The sequence below is a fragment of the Solenopsis invicta genome, chromosome 4 (assembly GCF_016802725.1).
Source record: "Solenopsis invicta isolate M01_SB chromosome 4, UNIL_Sinv_3.0, whole genome shotgun sequence".
In the NCBI taxonomy this organism is placed as follows: domain Eukaryota; kingdom Metazoa; phylum Arthropoda; class Insecta; order Hymenoptera; family Formicidae; genus Solenopsis; species Solenopsis invicta.
Window position 1 is genome coordinate 11130426 of NC_052667.1, and position 26569 is coordinate 11156994.

The following is a 26569-nucleotide window of genomic DNA, read 5'->3' on the forward strand; positions in this document are numbered from 1 at the left end:
ACAAAGTTCTTTCATATGTTCCTTATAATTACCCTTGTTATTTAATACAAAACCTAAATATTTAAACGATTGTACGAGGGGCGTACGATAAGTAATGCAACACTTAAGTCTTTTACTAATCAAATTTTATTTTTATTTTCCAGAAAAAGACAACCGTGGACAAGATAGAGAAGGAGAAAAGGAAAGAGAGTAAAGAGTATGCAGTGTTGATCTCATCGTTAATTTTAATACTAAGTGTTGATCTCATCGTTTTTATTTTAATACTAATTACAACAAGAATGTAAGAATTTTGAATGTTTCCACTTTGAGAATTATAGTTTTATGTCTGTGCAATTTTTACATTAAGAATCCTTATATTGAGAATATTTGGAAAATTTTTTGTTCTTAGTTGCTAATAATTTAGTTATTACATTCTAATATGTATATGGTACGTTGGCTGTGTTTCGATATACATTACCAGTACAAATCTATAGGTCACTTTACGTATACTAGGTTTTCAGTACTGGCAATGAATTTCGGGACGCAGCCGTCTACAATGGGCAGTAATAGTAGATGAGATAAAACAAAGGAATTTTCCTAGTTCTATTAATTAGAGCGTAAAGTATGTCCGCAAACAAAATGGATTTTAATCACTTTGCTTACGAGATTTATGTTCTATCTAGCATTTCAACTGTTCTATCTAGCATTCCTCTGTAACATTAGAAATAGTGTTACAGAGGAATGCTAGATAAAAAAAGTTGAATCCAGTTTACTCCTTCGCATACAGTTTTATTTGTTACTGTTATTGTTTCTTGTAAACGATGTACAAGGATTTTGATTCTTTCCCTTTATTTACTTGTTCAGAAAAATAAATGTTATTTTTTTTTAAGACTGTTTTAGAAAATACTTTTCTGTGTTCATTTTGATATTTACTTTATACTGACTTGCAAGGATTTATTGGAATAATATATTTGATATTTATGTATATAAACACATATATGAAAATATATTCGTTTTTTAAATGTGTATGTTTGTGATACGTTACTTCCTACTTTTTATAGAAATATTAATAAAAAATGTAATAATATGTAAAAAATATTATAGGTAGCAAGCTGATATTATTTGTCGTCATATTAATGTCAAAATAATTTTTGACAATAAAATTTTGACGTTAGAATGGCGATAAATAACGTTAACTTGCTATCTGAGATATTTTTAAACGTTCTATTAATATTGAAAATTTTTTTGAAGCAATTTTATATATAACAAAAATAAAACATTGATAGCAATTTTAAATAAATGTTAAAATAAATGTTACTTTAACATTGCTACATTATACTAATATTTGCATTAACATTAAATTGTATCATTTGCTTATATAATGTTATATAATAAACATTATTAAAATGTTAAAAGAATGTTAGCAAAATGTTAATTGTAACGATATAATTTTTGTTACTTTAACGTTACAGAAACCTCTAAATCAATGTTAAAGTTTGTTCATAGTGATGTTGATTATAACGTTAAAAACAACATATTTGGAAACGTTACATATTATTAAATATGTTGTAATAACATTACAGAAATGTTTGTTTGCTTACTGGGAGCTCCCACATTATTTATATAAACAAATATAAAATTATAGTTTTTCTTACTAATTTTACAAATGCGAAATAGTATCTAGAATAACTTCTGTTATTTGTTTAAATAAGAATGCAATTAGAAAATATATATGAATATAATACAGTAATTAAATTAAATATGAAAATATTTTTATTAAAAAACCATTTAAAAAAACAATTAAAAAATATTATTTGCTCATTGAGATGTTGACCAAAGTTTCTTCATTTATCGACCTATTTCGTTTATCGATAATATTTATGTTTCTCGACAGTACTGTGTTCAAGAAAGAAATCTTGGATTTTAAAATCAAAAAAGCATAAGCATAAGTTTCAAATAATCATATCGACGTCGAATCAATCTTATCATTCTGACTGGGTAAACAACAAAAACATAAAATGATATCCCTAATGTTCCTGAATGCAAACCTGTGCGTACAGCTTCGAATCCTGTTCCAGGGGCCACGCAACGACGAAAATAATTAATCTGAAAGATGGATTATTCGGTGGTATTTTTTTTTGGAGGATAGGCGTAATGTAAAAGTTGAAACTGTTTTTTCTTGAAATTACAAGTTTTATTTTTGCAAAATCTTTAAGCCACAAAAAGCAAGCGGTGTGTAATTTCTTATACTTTGAGAGTAGTATCATTCTCCGTGAATAAGCGAAATTTTCTGTCTCCTAGTTCATCAGAGAGGATTCACGGAAATTCCCGAATTCACGGAATTTTCTGATCAAATGGAAGTATTTCGTACTTAACGTTTCGATGATTATTCGAGAAAAACATGATAATCAATCTCCGTGAAAACGCGGACTTGTCAATGCTATATAAATTTGATATAAAAAATTTTTAAACCATAATAAATACAAAATTATAATTTTAATATGAAAATAGTCAGCACAATTTAAATTTCAAATTCAATTAAACTAACGCATTGACGGCACTCTTTTAGGATGCGTCTCAGGATGTCCGCACCCATAACAAAAGGGTTGTGAGGGTGTGGACAGTCTGATTAGTAAGCCTATATATGTCAGTCGCAGTGATTCTTAATGCCAAATAATCATTTTAATTTTTACAATCTCCAACTTATTCAAATTGTATATTCGTCGGATTTGAAACAGTCATGAAACCGGATATGTAATATTAATGGAATATGTAATATTAATGCTTTAGAAGTATTCCCTTTCGCCAGAAAAATTAAAGAATTTTATTGCAAAAAAAATAACGATAACTATAGGTGCTGGAAATATTTAATCAACATTTTCTCGAGAATGCCTAATATTAGCAACAAACTGCTTTACTACAGTAAAAGTTTGAGTGAATACTACACACCTATAATATTTTATTAAAATCGGTGATTTGTTTTTTCGAGGGCTTTCTTTATAAAAACCGCTGTGACTGACATAGGTCTCCTAATCTTGTTTTTAAAAACTACTTTATTGCAAGTCCTCGAGATTTAATTTAATTTATTTAGTCATTAAAATAAATTAAAGATAAACTAAAGCTTTAAGGAAGTAGGTAGTTGTATAATATTTAATTTTGTATACGTTTAAATCTGTATGATAAATTATAATATTTCTTAAATCATATAATTATCATTTTGAAAAACAAAAGTTTAAAAGACATCCGCTCCCAAAAGTTCGAAAGTTGGGAGGTTTCAAAGGTTCAATCTTTATGTGAGATGTTACTTTTGACGATAAATATTTTACAGTTTTTAGGAGAAAATGTTCTCATTGACATCATTGATAAATTAGATACTTGTTAGCATCATTTATTATTAAATTGACTTAGAATTTGATAACTTGATATTGCCATTTCTTGTTCAACTTGGAACTGTATTTTAAAACTGATTTCGGCGCGCAGTTTCGTGAATTTGAGAGAGGTATATAAAACCACATAATAAATATCAGCACTAAGATCTAGATCCATTAAGTATTTTGATTGTTTATGTTAAGAATTTTAAAGTTTTTAGAAACAAAATTGAGAAATAAGATTTTAAGCAGTTTTTATTAAAACTGCAATTAAAATACAAGATATTTATGTTAGCAAAAACAAAATTCTTATAGACGAAAATTTTACATATAAAAGGAAGAAATCGTTAACTAGAGATGCGAATCAAGTCCCAGATAGCAAGTTTCCTTCATGTTGCGATCAATTTGATAAAAATTACATTGCCTAAGTTTCTATCTTTATTGAGGAAAGCGGTTTCCGCTTTTGCTTATGATTTTGCCGGCAATGCATACCAGAAACAACTGTGCGCAACCGAAGGGAAACAATTTCCTTCTTCTGTTTTATAATTATTCTATTTTTATAATAATTTAAGTTATTATATTATATTACACCTTATAATCCCAATGAGCAAAACAATATTTTTATATTTTGAAAAACAATTTTCGCAAAAAAATTTCATTCTTAGGAATTTTTTTTGGAAATTCCTAAGCGGTCACCCATCCAAGTTGCGACTTCGGTGAACGTTGCTTGACCTCTGTGATCGCTGCGAACTGATCCTTTGTGATGACCTGTGAACACTTTATGCTGGTATGTGTATATAAAACTGGTAGATTAAATCAATATACTTTATCGAAAAAATGAAATATGTATCATTAAAGCATATTATTTATATAAACATGTATAAAATTATAGTTTTCACAAACGCGGAATAACATCTAAAATAACTTTTGTTATTTGTTTAAATAAAAATGCAACTAGAAAATATATGTTAATATAATATAATAATTAAATTAAATACAAAAAAATTTTTATTAAAAAACATTAAAAAAAATATGGTCTGCTCATTAGGATGTAGATCGAGGTTTCTTCATTCATGAACCTAAGTATTTTGTTTATAATTTCATATGATTATATATAGGCACAGTATAAAAAAGAATAAAAAAACTGCGCAACAATAATGTAACGATATCACTAGTTATTTTATTTGTGTGTCGCGTGTGTATCATCACATGTACATGTACATTAGATACATAGCTAAAAGTATCATTTTGTATTTTATTATAAGAAAAATATATGTGGCAGTTAAAACACAAAATCATTAAATCATTAACATATAATATATATTATTAAAACAGAATAAATCTTTTTATATTTACTATAAATGAACAAAATATTTATAACAATGTTTACAAAATATGACTACAAATATTTTTTTATTTATTATAAATATTTATAATAATATTTTTGTAAATATTTATTCTTTATTTACCATAAATATTTTAGAAAATATTTAATAAATATTTTAACAATACTTTAAATAAATATTTTTATAATCTTTTTCTGTCATGTATATAAAATATGTATAAAATATTTCTATATTTATAAAAGAATTATGATAAATATTTATTGATATTTATCATAAATATTGTGTGCTATCTGGGTATAACATACATATTTCATTGAAATATATTAAAATACATAAATATATAATTTTAATCAATTATGATATTAACATACATTTCTTTATATTTGGAGGAAATATTATAATAAAGAATTGTCGAAAACTATTTATAACAAGTTATTGGAAATTTTATACTAATAAGTTTCGTACACTATTGTCCTTTAGTTGCCTAAGAAATAGTTTTCTTCCTATTGCCTTTAGATAGTCATACAAAAGGATTAGCGGCTGCGATATAACAACGTGACTGTAACCGAAGAGAAACTTGTTAGCAAGTATTTTTCTTTTTGTGCAAAAAATGCAGAGGTTTTTTCGATGTTGAATTTGAAATGCATCGAATTTTGTTTCTTTTACTCTTATTCGGGTCGAACTGAAGGAACACAATTTTCCCCAAACTGAATTGAATCGAATCGTTAAAAATGACTTTGAATTAACAATATAATTGCCATGAGATTGAATTTTAATATAGATAATTTTAATATAGATAAAAAGAATAAAAGAAGAATTTCTATGTAGAAAAAGATTATGACATAAAGTTATTTAAATATAATTTTATAAAATTGTTAATGTATTTGTTGTATTCAATATGTCAGTATATTCAATTTATATTCGAACTTTTTAGATTTGAAACTTGCTGAAATTTAAATTTAAATCAAATTAAATCAGGCAAGACTCGATTTGATTCAATTCATATTCGAATAGTTTGCATATCTCTACTGTTAATTCTAATTTATCTATAACGTTTTTATGTAAGTATATGCGTTGACATAGTGAAGTTCGCTAACAAATACAAGCAATAATAAAACGGCGGGTAATTGCCACCACGTGAGCCTGACGTATTCCCAGATTCGATGTCGCAGATGCCCTGGTAGGAATATCGCCAGAAGTAGGTAATCCATCATCGCGTGAAAGTTTAGGATCTTCCAGACGAAGGTGATAGTCCAAAAGGAGAAACTTCTAAAGACGATGGTTTGTCTGTCGTAGAGATCTTCTTGCTTGATTAGAAGAACATCTTTGCCGTCGGTCTCCAAGAGGTCTTGATATAGGGATATATATCGGTTCCAAGCGAAGCTTATCAAAGAAAAGTGAAGGCCTATTATTAGCATGTTATACAGAGACGATTTCCAAGACGTATTGGAGGAGATGGCACTATAAGGTAACGACGATAACAACGACGTTCGAGTGGGTTGTCGTTCGTAGTTAACGCAGTCGTTGGTGTTACGTCTCAGAAAAATGAATACCGCGACTATAAGAGCGATACAACCGAGACCGTCGCAAATGCCATCCACAAAGAAACCAATCGAACCTACGTCGGATCTTTCACCCTTGATATTAAGCCTCGTTCTTGCCACGTGTCCATCTAAGTTATCCAACCAGGCTCTGATTTGGAACAAAACAACACCTATTTGTCTGTGAAAGAGAGAATTCCGTGTGATGCATCGGGCGCCAATTACGGCTATCAGCACGTGAGAAATGCTGATGGCGTTCGGTGTTAACCAAGTCCAGGAGTGACTGATGTTCAGCAAATAATCCATCAAGGATGCCAAAGGACTTAGGATGTAATGATTAGGATGGTCCAACATCATGGCCTTTACTGTTACTGTACAAATCGGATTCAGATCGCACAGAATAGGCGATTGATATGATGATGCCTGCGTAGCGTTTGTATATGGACGAACGTTGTAATTTTGCACTCTGAAATAAAGTAGCAGATCCATCCCGATGAAGTATAATAGTAATAGTAGTAGAAACGCCAAGTATGTCTTGTTAGCGAGCGTCGGCAGGAACATCCTCAGTGATTAAAGTTTGAATCGTTTCTCACTTATTTAATTTTATACTTTTGTTTTTTGAAATTGAATCTTATGTCACAATTATTTTTAATTTAATCGATGGTTTATTATTTATTTAATTAAAAAGTCCAAGATCTCATTGTTGCAGCAGAATACTAATTTCTTTTTTCTTATTACTTAGAGTTATCAGTACGTTTACGAATTTAATTTTGTGTGTGTATGTGTGTGTGTTGTATATGTGTATTCGTGTTAACGGACGCGCATGTATGCGTGTCTGTATCTGTACGTAAAAATTTTTTTAAAAGTACATGCCAGCGTCCATTAACTGATTGCCGTAATATTTACTTATTTATTTTTGGTTATCCTTTTCAATAATCCTATTCGTTTTCTTCTTTAATATATTCAAATTCACAATGTATATATATATATATATATATATATATATATATATATATATATATATCACATATAATATGTATATATTATGTATAAACACACACACAACATACATATATGTATATATAAATTCTTAATAAATAAAATCTCCACCTCGGCGCGATAAAGTATTCAGACTGCTCCTTTTATCGTTATGACCATTATCAACTTATTGATATCTGTCACTATCTTGCGATAAAAACGATGACGTTAAAGTCAATTCATCGTCCAGACTGAACGCACTCTTGTTGCAAAGGCAGAGATAGATCAAATAGAGAGTAGACCATGTTTAAGCTCATCATTACCTGAAATATTTTATAATATTATTTCAAACTTTGGAAAAAAAAGATAATAAGTGAAACTAGGATCGATAAAATTGTGAGTTATGAAGATGAAAGAGCGTTATTATCAGTCAACAGCAGATTTTGGTGTCTAGTAATATTTTTCATCTAAATTTTAGAATGACCAGTTCACACAAACTGCGCGTCAATTATTTAAAAAGACACAATAATATAAATTGAAGCTAGAGTATGTAATATAACAAATTAAATTGACAAGTAATTTAATAATACTTTGATGCTAACATGCATCTTTAAAATACTATAAAGAATTTATTGCAGAAAATAATACCTCAGTCAAAATTCGAACCTGGGTTCCTACAGACATCCTATGATATAACATTTTGCCTATCAAAGCATATGGTAATGTTTCTTGCAATAATCAATGTATGTTAAAGAAACGTCTTCTTCAGGCGATATATTAGAAATAATAATAAATTTATCTTCAATTTGTAACTGTGTTTTAAAGACCGACAAACTATTAGCGCGCAGTATGCGCGAACAATAATTGTAAAATTTCATATAAAAAGTATTATTAAGTCAGGTACTGATCGATAATGGCATCTTTCATCTATTTATTAATAAATAGATTTCTAAAAAACAGGATTTTCTTATTAATTTAAATTTTTGAGTGTCTTTTTAAAATATTAGATTAAAATATTGAAAAGTAATAGAATTTAGAAATTTGAAGAAAGGAAAAAGAAAGTAAAGGTAAAAAATTAAAAGTGTGTGAATTGTTCGAATTCAAATCGAATCACAATTGCTTCAATTCAAATTTGTCTTTGAATGGGATAGTTCGTTAATGAAATTCTGATGAAATGCGCAAGAATTTTTGTCAATCCACGTAAATCAGGCCGATAAATTAGAACTACTACTAAAACGAACGAATCATCGACTACATGGAATGTATCAATATATAATTATCTAATTGTGAGTCATCATCTTAATGAAGGGTTTATTTTAAACTTTATTTTATCTTTATCTAGATTATTAGAATATTATCTTCATCTTTATCTTACCATTATATATAAAAGTATTATCTTTTTTAAATTGTCTAACATCTTTTTTAAGTTGTAAATTAATGTGAACAATGAGTATGTAATATTGTCCATAGTTTCAACCTACAAATTATCATTTAGTTTAATAGGAGAATTTTTTTTAAGTGATAACTAGGCCAACCAAAATAAGCTAAGGACATATTTTTTTATATGACTAATAAAGAAATGACCTAGATATAAATTTGTTTTATAAGAAATTATGCATTCTGATTGCGTCTCTATACAAGATGATTCAAAATAACATATTGGTCCCAAAGATGGCATATTCGTAATCGAATTCTGAGACAATTTTTTCTTTGGCAAAAATTTGTCCGGAGCTTAATTTTCAAATTATAAGAAGAATTAGTTAACGTATGATACAAGTGGTCGGATACAAGTGGTAGACAGGGGCGGCCCAACTCACTGTTACACGCTAGTATTTCCGTGAGGCACCTGCTGCGCTCAAATGACTGATAACAATACACGGACAACACATTCCCATTTAAATTTTCTCTCTCTCTCGCTGTCACTTTAAGTATGCTATATTTAACTTGTCAAATATCGAGAAAATCGTGAAATCTTCAAGTTTACATTATTATAATGAATGTACGCCCGCGAATAATAAGATTTAATGCAAATGGGATTACCTAAATATCATTTGCAAGTTAAAGGTAGCACATTTAAAACACACAAGAAGGAATATTTTCATGGTTTTCGCAAATAATAAAAAATAAAAAATAAATAAAATACTTAGAAGAAATTTGATTTTGATAAAATCAATTTTTAAATATTTTAAATAAATAATAATTATTTTGATAAAGTCACTTATAAATTATACAATTTTTAACAAATAATGATAAACATGCATTTGCAACATTTTTCTAATAAATAATTTTATTAGATCGTTGAAAGGTTTGCGCCGCATTTTGTAAACCAAAAGACATGTACAAAAACTCGTACATTCCGAATGGTGTTGTTATAGCGGTCTTCGGTATATCTTCCTCCGCTACTGGGATCTGGTGGTATGTCCTGACGAGATCTAGTGTTGTGAAGACTCTCTTACCTTGCAAAGTCTGTGCAAAGTCATGGATATGCCGCACTGGGTAACGATCTGGCACCGTCTGTGCATTTAGAGCCCTGTAGTCCCCACACGGTCGCCATTCTTCTCCTTTCTTTGGAACGAGATGTAAAGGCGCTGACCAACTATTTTTGGATGGCCTGGCAATTCCTGCTTCTACTAGCTTACGGAACTCTGCTTTTGCCGTCGCCAATCGCTCCGGTGCAAGTCTTCGAGGCTTGCATACAACAGGCGGTCCTGGCGTTATTTCTATGTAATACCCCGTGATGTGCTTCGTCTGGCCGACGTTTCCTTCTGGCTTTGTCACGTCCGGAAACCGTGCCAATAATTGGTGATACGATGTCGCTGCTCTTAATGCAAGGCGCATCACAGCAAATGCGTCCTGGCACTCTCAAATTCGTGACTTGATCTATTAGGCGGGAGTTTTGCAGGTCCACGAGTAGGTCCGTAAAATGATAGAAAATCTGCGCCGATAATCGGTCTCGATACGTCAGCAACTACGAAACTCCATGTGAATGCGCGTCGCAGTCTGAAATTCAGCGTTAACGTTTCCCTTCCGTATACGTATGAATAACCGTTCCATTTGCCGCCGAGAGTTCGTACGTCGATTTCCGTCGCGGTCCTCGAATCAGTTTTCGTGGGTAGACGTAAAGGTCCACACCCGTGTCAGTTAAAAAATTTATTCTTGTCTTAAGGTTTGTCATAAAGAGGCGGCGCGTTTGGTGACTCGAATCGCTCGCCGCCATCAACGATTGACCACCGCGTTTCTCTGCTGGCTTGACGAGCAGAGCGGCTCGCAACGATGAGCGTCCGGCCCGAATTGCCAATGGTACCCGTCCGGCCCGAATTGCCAATGGTACCAGCACAATCCATTTGCTGGATAACCACGGTCACGTAAACGCGGTCGCGAACGGGAACGCGAACGATTCCGATACCGATTTCTGCCACGCTCTCCGCTCGATTCTCTCTCGCCGATAGCCTCAATTGACTTGCGGAGAGCTGCCATTTGCTCTGCCATTTCTTGTTGCAATGACAATCTTAATTGTGCGAAACGCAACTCCCATTTAGTTTCTGCTGTTACCGCTTTGTCCGCGCGGAAGCTGTTCGGCGCCGGAGCTTGCGCCGTTTCCGCGATCTGTAACGCGGGCACTCGAGTAGCCTCCGCAATTGCGTCCGCCGTGTCTGCCACTCGGCCCAACGGATCTGCCGCGAGCGTAACCAAATGCGGCTGAAGATATGCCGGCAATTGGCTTAGCCAGATTATACGGAGTACCTGGTCTCCGACTACATTCCCGGCGAGACTACGGAGATGTAGTAAAAATTGCGACAGTTTTCGGTCGCCTATTTCTTCGTGCTCTAGCAATCTTCGCGTTTTATGTTTTTGCGATAGGCTCAAGCGTTTGACCAACTCTGTTTTCAGTATCTCATATGCTCGCTCCGCCGGCGGATTCATAATTATATCGCGGACTTCACTGATGTACTGTGGATTGATTGCCGTTAGCGCATATCCGAATTTAGTCGCGTCGACCGTAATTCCGGCAGCTTGAAAGCTGCGGTCCACGATGCTGAACCACAGCTCGGGATCCGTAGGTGTAAACGACGGCATGCGCATGCCTACTCGGCTCACCTCAGGGCCAGATAAAAGAAATCCTGGTCTAGCTTCCACAGCGAGCTGCATCACCGGCTGCATCAACGACTGCATTACAGGTTGCTGCATCGTCCGCTGCTCGTGCATCAACGCACTCGATTCTCTTTGCGAGCGCGGTCTCGCTCCGTCGTCGTCACGCAACGTGAGACTCATGCTACACGCGTCTTCTTTGTGTCAGTGTACTCACACACTTGCACACGCAAAATCTCCGAGCCGATACGGCTAAGTTTTTCTACAGATTGTCGCGAAAATAACGCGAATTTAAATTAAATCACGTCGGTTTTTCATCACTTTGGGTATAAATCGATGCTAAGTGTGCAGTAGTAAATTAATGAATTAAGAAATCGAGTGAGCTTTCTATCGGTTTAATATCAAACGTTTGGTTTAATTACAAAACGCCCGAGTTACAAGATACGATGTGTTGAGGCTAGAGAATACTTGATGAGAGCGCGCGTTTTTTTTCTCGTATAATATAAAGCAGCGCCAATTTTTTGTAGTTTATAATTTTTTATTTTAATAAAACATTCTCATTTCTGTTTTCTCTTTAATATTTTGAGATTAAATGTTATATATTTCATTGAAACTTTTTAAATTAAGTACATTCACTTAGGTTAGAACAGAAAAATGTTTCAATAAAAATACACAGACAGTATCACTTGAATTTTATTTAAAAAGGAATTAAAGATACCGCTACTTGAGTTTTACTTAAAAAATAAATATACTATCACTTGCATTTTATTCGTTAAAAATAGTACAGTAGTTATTTCAAACAGCAATATATTCTTTTTATAATTGGCGCAATTTAAAGGTTGGAATAGGAAAATTTTTTAATGAGAATACAAAGTACAAAGTAGTACTACTATTGTTTTGTAGAATTAAAGTTAAAGGTAAAATTACCACATGAGTTACCATGGAAAAATTTTAGTCAAAATACAAAAATAGTACCACTTGGATTTTTAAGAAAAATTAAAGATAAGGTGCGCGAGCACACATATAAATTGTTCCAAATAATGAAATTGATGATGAAATCAATTATCATTCCATAAAAGAACTATTGGGAAATGATTATTGCAAGTAATCTCATTGTGAAATCAACAATCACTCATTCAAAAACTATTAGGAAATGATTATTGCAAATAATCCAATCATTAGATGCTACATAATCACTATTAGAGAATGAATAATCACTATTGTAAGTCAATAGGAAATGATTATTGCCTTTCCAATAGTTCATTTCCGTAAGGGATCGTTACATTAGAACGTGTTTACAGTGTTAAAAGTAAATTTTTAATATGTTGTAACGACCGTACTTCGCGCACGGGCGGTGGGCGGCCGCGGGAACGGGCGCGAAAAGTCGCTTGAAGGAATTAGACGTAGTGTTAGTGTTCGCAAAAGTGAGCGTCTTTATTGAATGCAGAGTGAGATGATAAAATGACAAGTATATGATCGCGAACTCAATTTAGCAGCGTGATTACAGAATAAAGTGATGTGGTTATAGAAGTATAAGATCGCGAGATAAGTTTGGTAGCGTGATTACGCTAGCGCAGGAAATAAACCCGGGCGGTAATTAGCTCGTAGCTTACAACAATACATCGAAGCGCGCGGACGGACATGATAATAAACTCGCGGATGAAAATACGGAAATCTATTTACAATCGGTATATACAAAGCACCTGCTACGCGAGACGCGTTTCATGGAACGACGTCGAGCTATTTTCCTGGAATCCAGGCGGCCTTGTTGTTGTGGCCGTGAAAATATAGCGCGGGACGCGACGCGTGGTGCGGTAAGGCGGGGCGCGGGGCGTACACGGATCCGTGTAGTCGTATTTGATTTCGCGCGGCCCGTCGCGAGGCGGTTAATACTGCTGCAGCAATCGCCGGGAGACCCTACCCCACTCCGAGTGCGCTTGGTGGAGGCACGGAGCACCGTACCCCCTTACGCAAGGTAGCGTCGGACTCGGGAGGCTGAAAGGATCGCCCTGCGTCAAGTGTCTTGACGGGGCCCAAGTTTACTTGAGTCTGTTGCGGCGAGTCAGGAAGCGGAGTCGGAATCGGTATCGGAGGCGGTTGAGAGCCAAGTGTCTTGACAGAGACCGAGGCGCTTGATCTCTTTGTCAACCCAGGGAGCTTCTGCTCGGCGGACCGGCCAGAAGCGGACAAGGTAGCTTGCGTCCGGCAAACGTCGTCTTATATACCCGAGAATCAAGGTGAGAGGATGTGCGACGTGTTGCGGCAGAACGGTCCGGCGGCAGCATCCCCACTCGATCTCGGGTCTCTCGTTTCGGGCCACGCGCGTAGAGCGTGACTGCGGACGGCGATGGAACGAGAGCGCGTGCGCGCGGAGATGCGCTCACTTGCTCGCTCGGTCTTAAATTTTCTTATTAGGCGCTATGCGCCGATAATTGCCATCCGGAAGCATCTAACAAAATTTTGCAACTAATTCTTGTAAACAAATTACTAAAAATTGATTATAGAAGAACTGATTGCGCCAATCAATTTTACGGAAAAAATTACTAAAAAATAAATATATATAACTTGTTCAAAGTAATTATAACGCATCAAATGATTGTAGTGATTAGTAGTGATTAATAATAAGTAATAAAATCGATCAATCGGTTCGTCGTGTCGTTCCGCGTTTATCGATCAAGTGCAGAGTAAATAATGTAAATGTGATGAAATGTGAAACAACTTCGAGGGATTGACCCGGATAGAGGACAAATTTTAATTAAACTGTCGCATCGTAAAAACAATAAGCTGATCGCCATGTGAGATGGTGCGTGAATAAACGTGCTTAAATTTTTTCGAACGCCCCTCCCCCTTCCCTCTCTCTCCTTTCTTTCTTATGCGTTTTAAATGTGTTACTTTTAACTTGCAAATAATATTTAAGTAATCCTATTTGCATTAAATTTTATTATTTGCGGGTATGCATTCATTATAATAATGTAAACTTAAAGATTTAACGGTCATCCTGATATTTGTCGGATGACAGAGATCGATATTTGACAAGTTAAATGTAGCATAATTAAAGTGACAGAGAGAGAGAGAGAAAGAGAGAGAGAGAGAGAGAGAGAGAGAGAGAGAGAGAGAGAGAGAAAGTTTAAATAGGAATGTGTTGTCCGTGTACTGTTGTCAATCATTTGAGCACAACAGGCACCTCATGGAAACATCCGCGTGTAACAGTGAATCGCGCCGCCCCTGTCTACCACTTGTATCCGACCTGTCATACGCTTAAGTAATTCTTCTTATAATTTGAAAACTGAGCTCTGGACGAATTTTTGTCAAAGAAAAAATCGTATCAAAATTTAATTACAAATATGCCATTAACGGGACCCAGTATCCCAGCAAACATTTTGTACGCAAAAAGATATTAAATTGGCACCAAATTCCAGCGGAATTTCGTACCAAAACCGTATCCTACTGTGTCCGCATTAGGATGCCCAATGTAAACCAAATCTGACAAACATATCTGAAGTCAAATTGAAACCAATATCAGAACAAATTTGATAATAATAATGTGATGACAAAATGGCATCAAACACAAACCAAATCTGTTATCAAATGCGTTGACAAAATAATGTCAAATACAAACCAAATTTATTTTCAAACGTGCTGACAGAATGACACCAAATAAAGATCAAATCTGATGTTTCCGAGATCAACAAAAAAATTTATTTTTTTTTTAAACAGATTTTATCATTCTTATAGCTTAATCTGTATCCTGTTTCACATATAACATTTTAATTCACTTATTACAATTACGAATTATTTTATAAATTTTTGAAAACGCATGTCGGCGCCGGCGAGATTCAAACTTAAGATTTCGGAATAACAACCTAACACGCTAACACTGAGCTAATCGTACACATGTGATATCGTTAATAAAAAGTTTTATTTGAAGTAAAACTGAATTGAACCGAAAAAAACGCGTTTTGAATATCGCGCGAACACTATCACTAATCCTATGATTATTTAGGCTTAGATATTTTTAATATAAACTATATAAGTATTTAAAATTTCCTTTTCCTGGCCAGATCAGACAAAAAATAACAATTAGAAGTAGTATCGAAGCATAATAAAACATTATTGACGTAAAGAGTACGTTGCAAAAGTCAATTTTGCAATTAATTGTTATAAACAAATTATTAAAAATGACTATAGAGGAAAACTTATTGCACCAATCCATGGACCGGGAAAAATTACTAAAGAAACATATATGATACTTTCTTAATTGTTATAGTTGTTATACTTATTATAAACAAATTAGTTGCATAATTATTTTGATAAAAAGATAATGGCCGAATTTCGTAAATAGAGCATGATGTACGTAATGTAACATTTTATCCTTGTTTAACTTTTGGTGATCAACAAGGATTATGTCACGCGCATTATGCGCTTTATGGAACTTAACTAATGTTGCATTCTTGTGTGATAAATGCTGACATTTTCGTAATAGCAAGCTTGTTTACTATCTGCCATCAATTTGTCAATCATACAAACAACAAATCTGTCTGTTATCAACTTCCAATTTGTCGTGTACTTTGACAAAGAGATAATATTGCATTCTTGCGTAAAAATTGCTAACATTTTTGCAATAGCAAACTTGTTTAATATTTGTTATAAATTTGTCGTCAAAACTTTCAACAAAGAGGGTCAGCAAAATTGGCCCATTTCTTGGACCTCGAATTTCAACTTTTCTTTATGCCAAATAGTACTATATAATAGAACATTAATCCTAAAAAATTTGAAGATGAGCATAAGTGCGGTTCCGGAGATATAAAGGGTTGAAAGTGATGGTTTCTCATAACACAGGCCGCCGTTTTTAGACTTTTTTTCTGTTGTTTGAATAAAATTTACCATTTCCCATTGTATTTTTGCGCGCTGAACACGAATCTGGTAAGCAAATTGCTCTATTACGTCAGATTTCTTAGAAAAGTATCAAAAATGATTATTTTTACCTCAGCATGGCGTTAAAAAAAATCTATTTCTATCTATCTAAAAAATATATATAACAAAGTAAAACATTGTTTCTTATGGATTTTTATTCTGGATTGAAATATGATCTTAGTTTTCCTCTAGTATGAATACTCCCCGAGATAGATGGAGTTGAAGTAACACGTGACACCGTCTTTCACGGATCGAGAGGCTTTTCTACCGAGAGTTTCCTTGCCTCTCACTATGCAGGGTTGTTTTATGAATCGTGATAGATACATTGCATATTTCAGGATTGGGTATTTGTATCCCATGATATTGAGCAAATTCAAGGAACCATACAATTGTTATTACATGACTGCAACAACCTACAGCCCAAGCACCACTTTGACAAGTACAATAGTTCTCACGAATAAAATCTCGTCCAGTTTTTGCTTTATCTATCAAAATAAAAATGTAATGGTATTGACCACCATGGTAACGAGATTTCATATGCGCTTTAATCAATGTAGGTTCTTCAATTGAGATGTTATACTTCTCATAGTTCAAAGCTGCTGACGGGTGCTTCGATCTTGGATTAAACTTTTGCACTAAGAATATTCCTTCTTTCTGCATCGTATGAAATTGCATTGCGTATTTGATAAGGTCCAAGACTACCCTGATAGCCATGCATGTTTTGCAAAATCAGGCAACTTAATGCTGAGCATGAATTTTCGACTAGTTGCTGTGTATTTGCTGAAAACGTAACGCATAGTCCTACATATTCAACAACATAAGAGCAACGTGACGATAATAAAAAAAAGATAATGATGCTGTGCTTTTGTCGTGTATTTGTTAAAAACATTAAATATATTAATTATTGTCTTGTAGCCAAATAAAATGTCGAAAATGATTTGTGTGTGTGTGCACGCGTGTGCGTATGTGATTGTGCGAGCGCGTGTAATGTAATAAATAAACAGGAGTAAATTAATTATTTACTTGGCTATCAGATCGGATTGAAATGGATTTAATAAGTGAGTGCTGGCGTCACCGCTAGGCGGCCACGCCGCGGGAGAATTTCTCGTAAGTCGAGTGCGGCCACAGGCGTTATATCTAGGTGCCACCGCGGCGGACACCCCAGCTCATACTTCCGTAAGCTTTTAGGACTTGCTTGTTGTAAGTTCGAGACGAATACTCACTCTCATTCTTTTCAAACGTAACGTGTGTGTGGAACATTGGTCCACATAAAATTTTATATTTTTATATGTAAATAACAATTTGTATTGTTATTTAATCTTGTACATAAATTAAATATTTAATTTAAATTTAATTCTTTTTAACGAAAAGGATACAAGAAATATTTTTTGTAAACTAAGCATTTATTACGTTTACATTAATGTATTCTGTTTTAATAAATCTATCTGGATTCCGATCTTATTTTTAATCGGCCTTAATACCGTATTTTTGGTGTAAAAATCTCGATCGATTCGGATTACTTTTTTTTAATTGGTTTTATCGCACATTTTTGGCAGGGTGGTGACAATTCAGCAGAAAGAAGAATTAACTTATTTATTTTTTATATATTTGAAAAAAAAGTACATATATTTAACCGTTTTCGATATGTTGTCGAATTTTTGCTGAAATTTATGACTCAGCACATGTTGTTGGCAACCTGCTCTTATGTTGCTCTTTATGTATAGCGATAAACCGTTGACAGCAAATACGTAGCATATTGGCAGCAAAACATGCTGAATTCATATGATGTCAAACCAAAGGTAAATGAGACACACACCTTGTTCTAAATTTGCTTAAAACTAATGCCCTTTGTTTTCGGCAACATTACAGCAACAACACAGACAGGTGGCTATCAGGAAAGTTACGCACACGAATACATACTTTTCAAAAGAAAATCAAGCGCAAAGAAAATAAATTGTCGAATGTGCGTCAATTGTTAAAATTTCTAAAAAGTGAAAAGAAACACTCAGATCAACTAGAAAAAATTTTGTTAAACAATTTTTCAGGATTTAATCTGGAACTTTTTCATAATGAATTAAAAAATATTCGTAGAATTAAAAAGAGTTATAGCGATACAATGAAACAATTTGCTTTGACTCTTTATTACTATTCGCCGAAAGCATATAATTTTGTTCGCTTAAAATTAAATCTGCCTCATCAAGTTACTTTACGAAAATGGATTGCAGAATCTGAATTGCAGAAGCAGATTTTGTAGTGTAGTGTTTGATTTTTTAAGTAAGGAAAGTACGAACCTTAATTTGAAAAATGTAGCATTGATTTTTGATTCTATGGCAATTAGAAGTCAAGTCATATTAGACAAAAAAGATTGTTTATTCAAAGGATTTGTGAATTACTTTGTGGAAATGCCGCAAAAGAATTTAACATAACATATAATAACACAGATATGGCAACAGAAGTATTAGCATTTCAGATAGTATCATATACCACAAAATTTAAAATTCCGATAGCTCACTTTTTTATCAATAAAATTTCAGCAAAATCTCAAAGTACATTACTTTTGGCTGCAATAAAAAAATTGTATGAAGTTGGAATTACTGTTCGATCAATAACTTGCGATGGAGCATCAACAAATTTTGCAACATTTAATGAGTTGGGGTACAATTTTGATGTACAAAATATGAAATCATCCATGCAATAATTCCAATATTTATGCAATTATGGATCCGTGTCATATGCTTAAGCTATGTAGAAATGCCTTTCCTGAGAAAATAATGTCTTCTGCAAAAGGACAAATATCATTTCAATATGTAAAGAATTTACATGAAATTCAACATAAAGAAGGTTTAAAATTTACAAATCGTTTATCACTCTCATATATTAAATTTCAGGACAAAAAAATGAAAGTTAGTCTAGCAGTGCAAACAATCAGCAATAGCGTAGCTAATGCTATAGAATATCTAGCAGTTAGTAAGAACAATCAATTTTATGGTAGCGAAGCAACCTGCGAATTTTTGCGGGTATTTGATAGGTTATTTGACTTATTGAACAGTAGAAATGCGTATGGAAGACGATATAAATCTCCTCTTAGTATGTCTAATTTTACATATTGGGACCAAGTTCTGACAGATACTAAAAAATATATTTATGCATTAACGTTAGAGGGTCGACCTTTTACAGCATCCAAAGAAAACTTTTGCACTTGGTTTTCTCATAGATATAAAAAACGTCAAACAATTAGTTTTAGATTTTTTAAATGATATAAATAAACCTCTTAAATATCTACTTACTTACAAATTTTCACAAGATCATATTGAATTATATTTTTCTTGTCTTCGATCTCGAGGTGATTGGAATAATAATTCGAATCTTATGCAAGTTTTGTGGGCGGTACGGCGCGCGGCGTATACTTTATAAAAATTCAATCCAATCTAGTCTCAATGCCAATTGTCTATCGGATAATATTGAATTATCTTCTATTTTAAATTATCGGTCGGAAAAAAAGAGATAATTATGAAAAAAATGTTAGTCAAGAAAAGAATCAAGAATCTGTGATGATAATATTATTGATAATCTTGATAATATTGAATGAATGTTTATTTTCTTCAGCTACATACAGCCAGGAAGAGGGACTTGGTTTACAAAAGACCTTATCTCACACATCCTTCCGTACTATGCATGCATGCGTGCGAGTTTCTTCCCCCTCCCCCTACGTCCTCCGAAAGTTTCCCTTTCTCTTCTCCTCCTTTCTTTGATTAACTCTTTCTTCTTTTCCCATGCCTTACCTCCCCCTACTTAAATCTAGCATATAAATATCTAAATATCTAAATATCTATGTGAGATCTTTCTTTGTACTGACGTTTCAGTTTGTACTATGCTTGTAAAAGTCTACTTATTCTATAAACTAATACTAAAACTATTATTAAACTATTAGATGGTCCTTTTCTATTTCTTTATCTTTATCTTTATATACATTATATACATTACGCCCTTGGCCTTGTATCCTACCCTACTACAGACTAACAAATATCCAATATACAATATACAATACAATACAATATAATACAGATGATTACACTATGGTATAGTATGAATACTTAAATAAATAAAAATACCTTTTGATACCCTCCCCTTCTAATACAAAACGTGTTAGTACTCCCTTTACAATATACACTATACAAATATACAGAGAGCTTATATGACTACTCATGTGAAAATTTAAAAAAAATGCGAAACCTGCTCCAGTTCCTATTATTTCTAATTTTTCTTCTTTTCCTTACTTTTCTTTGTTATTTGAACATCTTATTTCTCCTTTTCCTCGGTTTTCCCTTCCTCTTTACGCTTAAGCTTCTCTTTTTCTTTCCAAAACTTAATTAATAATTCTTCTTTCTTTTCGTCTAACTCCTCATTTACTAATTTTCTTATTCTATCTCTTACATTCTCTCCTAATCCTACAAACCAATCACCTATTACCTTACATTCACTTGTAAAATGCTCCATATTGTCTTTCCCCTCCTTACAAAATATACAAATCCTATTTTCCTCCTCTAACCAGTATTTATTATCATTTTCCATGTTTCCGCATCTTAATCTAATTAAAGCCCTTATTCCTTCTTCTCTTTTATCTCCTCTTTCTAATCCTTCTTCTATGTATCTTGGTACACCATTTTCTTTTCTGAATTCCTTGTATTTTTTATTATACCTCGCTTCTTTTATTCTGCTTTCTTCTTCTTGCGCTTGTACATCTCTTTCTCTTTCTCTTAGCTCCTCTATTAGATTTCTCTTCGATCTTGGCATGTCATTAATCGCTATTACTCCCCAGCCATTTCTATTATAATACTTTTCTCTTTCTTTACCATATAATTTTTTCCATCCGTCCTTTTCTTTTTCTCTCCAGCATATCTTTATCTCTCCTCCATCTCTCCTTCTCCATTTCTTCAATCTTTTCTTCGTACTTTCTTGCTCTAATTCCCCATTCTCCTTTTAACTTTCTTAAACCTAACTCTTTCGTTATTAAATATCTTGGCGTACAAAAATCTAATTTGAACATCCATCTCATATAATCCAAAAGTATCTTTTCTAACTCTTTCCTTTCTTCCCATCCCCATATCTCTACTCCGTATACCATCACGCTTTCTACCAAGTATCTAAATAAAATCCATCGCCTCGAAAAATCGTTTTTGCACATCCTTTCGCCTATACCCCATACTATATTTGCCGCCATCCTTCCCTTTCTCCTTAGCTCTTTTATGTGACTCGTATAATCCCCTCTTTTGTTAAACGTGAAGCCTAGATACTTAAATTTTTGTACTTCTTCTATTTTCTTTCCTTCCCATGTCCATTTTCTTTTCTTCTCTCTCCCTCCACTATTGAAAACCATAATTTTCGATTTTTCCACGTTTAAAACTAGTTTTCTGTCTTTTAGAAATCTCCTTAGCGTTCCCATCATATCCACCATGGCTTCTTTATTCTTTGCTAGTAAAATCAAGTCGTCTGCATACGCCAAGGACCAAATTCTTTTCTTTCCTATCTTTAGCCCCCCTCCCCTACCCTTCTTATATCTAAACACTTATCAATATCCGCGATATACATGTTGAATAGTATCGGACTCAGAACACATCCCTGTCTTACTCCTTTTCTTGTCTTGAACTCCTCTGTTAGTCCATCTCCCGTCCTGATTGTTGCCATCGTTTTTTTGTATACTTCCTTCAACCTGTCGATTATGTTTCCGTTTATGCTCCACTCCTCCATCAGTTCCCAAAGCTTTTCTCTGTTTACGGTGTCAAATGCTGCTCTTAGGTCCACGAAGAAGGCGAACACCTTTCTTTCATTTCCATCTTCCTTTCTTTCTCTCTCTCTCTCTGGACAACATGGCTCAGTATGAAAATGTTGTCCACTGTCCTTCTTCCTTTCCTAAAACCTGCTTGGCTGTCCGGTATTATCTCTCTCTCCTCTATTTCCTTTTCCAATCTTCTCCTTATAACTTCTGCGTATACCTTGTAGGCCGTACATAACAGCGCTACTCCTCTATAATTTTCCGCTTTCTCCGTGTCCCCTTTCTTGTGAATTGTTACAATTACACTTTTCTTCCAGTCTTCCGGAATCTCTTTCTCTTTCCAGATTTCCTTTACTAAATTCACAAATCTTTTTCTTACTTTTGATCCTCCGTATTTCCAGGCTTCCATCGGAATCCCATCAATACCTGCTGCTTTTCCTTTCTTCAATCTATTTATTGCCGTAATTATTTCTACCTCCTTCAGCTCTTCTTCGTCCGTTTCCTCTACTTCTTGTTTTTTTGCTTGTTTCTTCTCCTCTGCTCCTCTTCTTTCCTTTTCCTCTTCTGGGACCTCTTCTTCTCCTCCTATTAGTTTTCTAAAATGTTCTGTCCATGCCTCTTTACTTATCTCATTTCCTATCCAATTTCCTTTTCCTCTTTTCCTATTTATTACTTTCCATACCTCCGCCTCGTTCTTCAACTTCCTCAGTTCTTCTTCTTCTTTCGCTTTCCACTTTCTCTTCTTTTCTTCCATGTGTTCTCTATACTTCCTTCTTTCCTCTATAAATCTCTCTCTGTTTAGCTTTCCCACTCTCCAACCTCTGTAAATTCTGTGGGCTATCTTTTTCCTCCTTGTACAACTTTTGTCCCACCATTCCTTGTATCCTAGTCTCCTTTTCTTTCCTTCTTTTACTTTTATTTTTGTCATAGCCTCGAGAACCAACTCCTTTAGCGCCTTCCATTTTTCTTCTATTGTTACCTCCTCTATTATCTCTCCTTTCGGTTCCGTCTCATTCGTCCTTTCCTTATATTCCTTTATATCCTTTTCTTTCCACCTACACCTCCATCTTTCTTCTTTCTTCTCTTCTGTCTTCTTCTTCTTCTCTTTTCCTGTGTTCCTCTTCACCTTCAAGACCAGGGGCATATGATCCGAGTCCGATCGTCCTACGATTTTAAAATCGTTTACAATTTCTCTACAATATTCGCTTATTACTACGTAGTCTATTACTGAGCTACCCCTCTCTCCTACATATGTGAATTCCCCTTCTTTATTCCCTTCTTTATTCCCTTTCATTGTTCCATTCATAATGTTTCCCCCTATTTCTCCTACTAAATCTATGAATTCCCTCCCTCTATTGTTAACTACTTTGTCTTTGCTTTTGCGTACTACTCCCCATCCTTCTTCATCATTCCCTCCCTCCGTACCAGTTCTTGCATTAAAGTCTCCTCCTATTATTATATATTCTCCTTTATTTTCCTCCACTATCCTCTCTATCATGTTACTTGTTGTAACCCAGTTTCTTGCGTATATCCCTATTATTATAAAACACCGTTTATCTTCTTTGTTCTTGACTTTTGTTACTAACATCCCTTCTTCTTCTAACCATTTTACTTTTAGCTGCTTTTTTCCCCACTCTTTATTTATTCCTACAATAAAACCTCCTCTTGCTCTACCCCTCTTCTTCTCTCTAATCGCAAAGCTGCAATCCCATGAATGTGTCGTTGGTAATCTCTTCCTAATTCTTTCCCATCCTTTCTCCTCCAACCATGTTTCTATTAAGCATACATAATCCATTTCTCCTATAAATTTCCAAAACTCTACATCTTGTCTCCAGATACCTGCTATATTCCAAAAGGTCAGTCTCCTCTTCTCTTCATTCTCCTCCTTCCTTTCTTCCTCTTCCCCTTCCTCTTCCTGGCTTAGTTGAAATCCTCCCGTCTCTTATCTTCTCCGTCTTCCACTCTCCTCCTTTCTTTTCCTTTCTCTCTCTCTCCTCTTCTTCTGCCCTTCTTCCTTCTCTCTTTTTTTCCTCCTCTGTCTCTTCCCAGTTTCTCCATCTATCTCCTATCTTTACTCTTCCTGTCCCTATTTTTATTTCTATTCCCCTCTCTCTCTGTTCTCTTCTCCATTTGTGAATTTTCTCTTGAGTCTTTCTCTCCTCCCATGATAAATCATTTACTATGAAAATTCCGCCTCCTCTTAACTTACTCTTGTTTATCATGATTTCTTTCTTTTTATTTTTTCCTTCCACTTTTGCTATAACTACCGTTCTGCTTATCCTACACATCTTTATTTTGCATTCTACTCCGATTTCATTCTCTAAAAACTTCTCTATCCATGTGTTCTTATCCTCTTCTTTTTCTAGTTCTTCCCTTCTTCTACCCAGCCCTCTGATGACTATGTTGCTGCTTCTTTCCTCTCTTTCCTTCTCGTGCATCCATTTTTTCAGTTTGTTCACCTCTCTGTCGCTGAATATGTCATCACTATTGATCTTATACTCCCGCACTTACTTATTCTGGATGCTCTGCTGCTTCCTCCTCTTTCACTTTCTCCTTCGCTGCTTCTCAGTTCCTCTTCCTCCTTTTCTCCTATGAACTCCTTCCTGACCTCCTCCTTCCATTTTTCAACATTTTCCATTCTCTCTACCACATCGCAGAATCTTTCGTCCCATATTTTCTCTTTGTTCTTCGTTTTATGTAATTCCTCCTTTAACTTCTTTATCTCCTCCTTCAGTTCCTTTACCTCTTCTTTCCATTCTCTTCTCATCTTCTCTCGCTCTCTTTCCCAGTCTACTATCCTCGTCCCTCCCGACTCCTCTAACCTAAATGAGACATTTTTACCATTCGATTTCTCCTCAGTTACCAACTTTCGCTGTCTCAAATCTCTACTCCCTACCTTACCGACTTCTCTATCTCCCGCCTTGCTCGTCATCCTAACCTCTCTTCGCCGCTACTACCTATCTACCCTTCTAGCTTCTTACTCACCTCTTCCTCCCCTCTGTCTTCATTCACCCTAAAACTACCCCCTCTCTTGATTCTCTCTCCCCTCTCCTACCTCCCTCCGCTGACTTATTTATCTACGCAACGCTTACCAAAACTCGCACGCTCTCGCCACACATCCACTCACTCGCACGCCACCTAAATAAGTCAATCTTGATAATATTAACTTCTCAATTTATCAACAGAATATTTTGTACTATATTACTGGGAATATAATTTTAATCAAAATTTATTTAAAAAAAATGCTTTTGTTCACACTGCCACAATATTGTATTATCAAAAAAAGGAGATCATGATTACACTATAAATTTTAAACATTATACTGCATTTCTTTCTTATATTAATAAAGGAAAATTATGTATCCTTTCAAGTATTGCTTTTGAAATAGTTCAATATTGTGAAAAAATTTTTAAAACAGAAATTAATATAGGATTTCTTGGAGCAATTAATTTAAAAAATAGAGTAGTTGCAACAGCTATCAAACATTTTTTGCCAAAAATATCTACGTTATTTCAACCTGTCTATTTGGTTGTATCAACAATTAATCAGTGTGAAGAATTGCATGAAATTAGTATTATATATCTATTATTAAATTTATAGCTGAATCTTTGGCAAAATTAAGACTGCATTCTTACACAAAAACTAAAAGTTTAGAATATTTAGGTAATAAAGCTAGAATAAGACAAAAATTACATAATATTATTTTATTTTATCACGTTTAAAAGAAAGATTTTAGATAGTGCAGACAAGTTTAATAAGTTTTTTAAAAAGTTATGTGATTTTAGTAAAAATAAGATTATTATACAATTGTTATATAAAGTGATCAGTTAATTATTTTGGTTATAGAACTATTAAGTATTATTATGTTAAATATCAAGTAGTATTAGTCAGTTTTGCTTTGAATATAAAATTATACTTATATTACAGATATTTAATGTTGTTTTTTTAGTTTTGTTCCCGTTTGGATTAACTTTAGATATCTCCAAAATAAAAACTTCTTTAATGTTTTATTTTATTAATTAAAACTTATAATTTTTTTGGTGCATTTATCGCGATAGCTACAACCAATTTCACATAATGTATTAACAATAAGAAAAAATAATTTCTGGTGTTTTGTCCGCTTTATATATTGTTGATTATTAAATTTTTTGCGCTACTTATTGTTAATTTAAAAATTATATTAACATATTTTCTGCAGTATTATCAGAAGCGCAATGATTATATAAGTGCATATATTAATATATGGTAAATAAAATTTTAGACGTACCTAATACTTATTGTTAATAATAAAGGTATTTAAATATTAAAAGAATTATTAAATGTGTCTTTACTTCTTTTTCCTCTTTCTTTATTAATATAAGATACATAATTGACTTTTGATTTTGCTCTATTTATATCTAGCAAATTTTATACATTTTGTAGTATCATTAGTTTACAATAGACAAAAGTCTAATTATCTTTTAAAGAGGAAATTTATTATTAGACAAAAAGTGTCTGATAATTTTATCTTATACTATTTAATTAATTACATCTAAGTAATGAATTAAAACATTAATTATTATTGCTCACAATCGAGAAAAT

General features: G+C 33.6%; 2 protein-coding genes across 2 annotated transcripts in view; both read right to left on the bottom strand.

The window, feature by feature from the left end:
- Positions 1-5024: 5024 nt before the first annotated feature.
- The window catches only part of LOC105207917 (ceramide phosphoethanolamine synthase), a 60595-nt gene continuing 39050 nt past the window's right edge, over positions 5025-26569 (bottom strand). Inside the window, exon 2 of the mRNA XM_039447875.1 lies at positions 5025-7535. Within this exon, the coding sequence (XP_039303809.1) occupies positions 5740-6795 (1056 nt within the window). The 5' untranslated portion in view covers positions 6796-7535 and the 3' untranslated portion in view covers positions 5025-5739. The remainder of the gene's footprint in view (positions 7536-26569) is intronic.
- On the bottom strand, positions 13219-24920 carry LOC113004029. Its single transcript, XM_039448026.1, has 7 exons — positions 24500-24920; positions 22209-23788; positions 21844-21982; positions 21168-21687; positions 20650-21040; positions 14734-14797; positions 13219-13517 (listed from the first exon to the last, which is right to left on the bottom strand). Exons 1-7 carry the CDS (start codon positions 24918-24920, stop codon positions 13219-13221), a joined length of 3414 nt encoding a protein of 1137 aa, XP_039303960.1.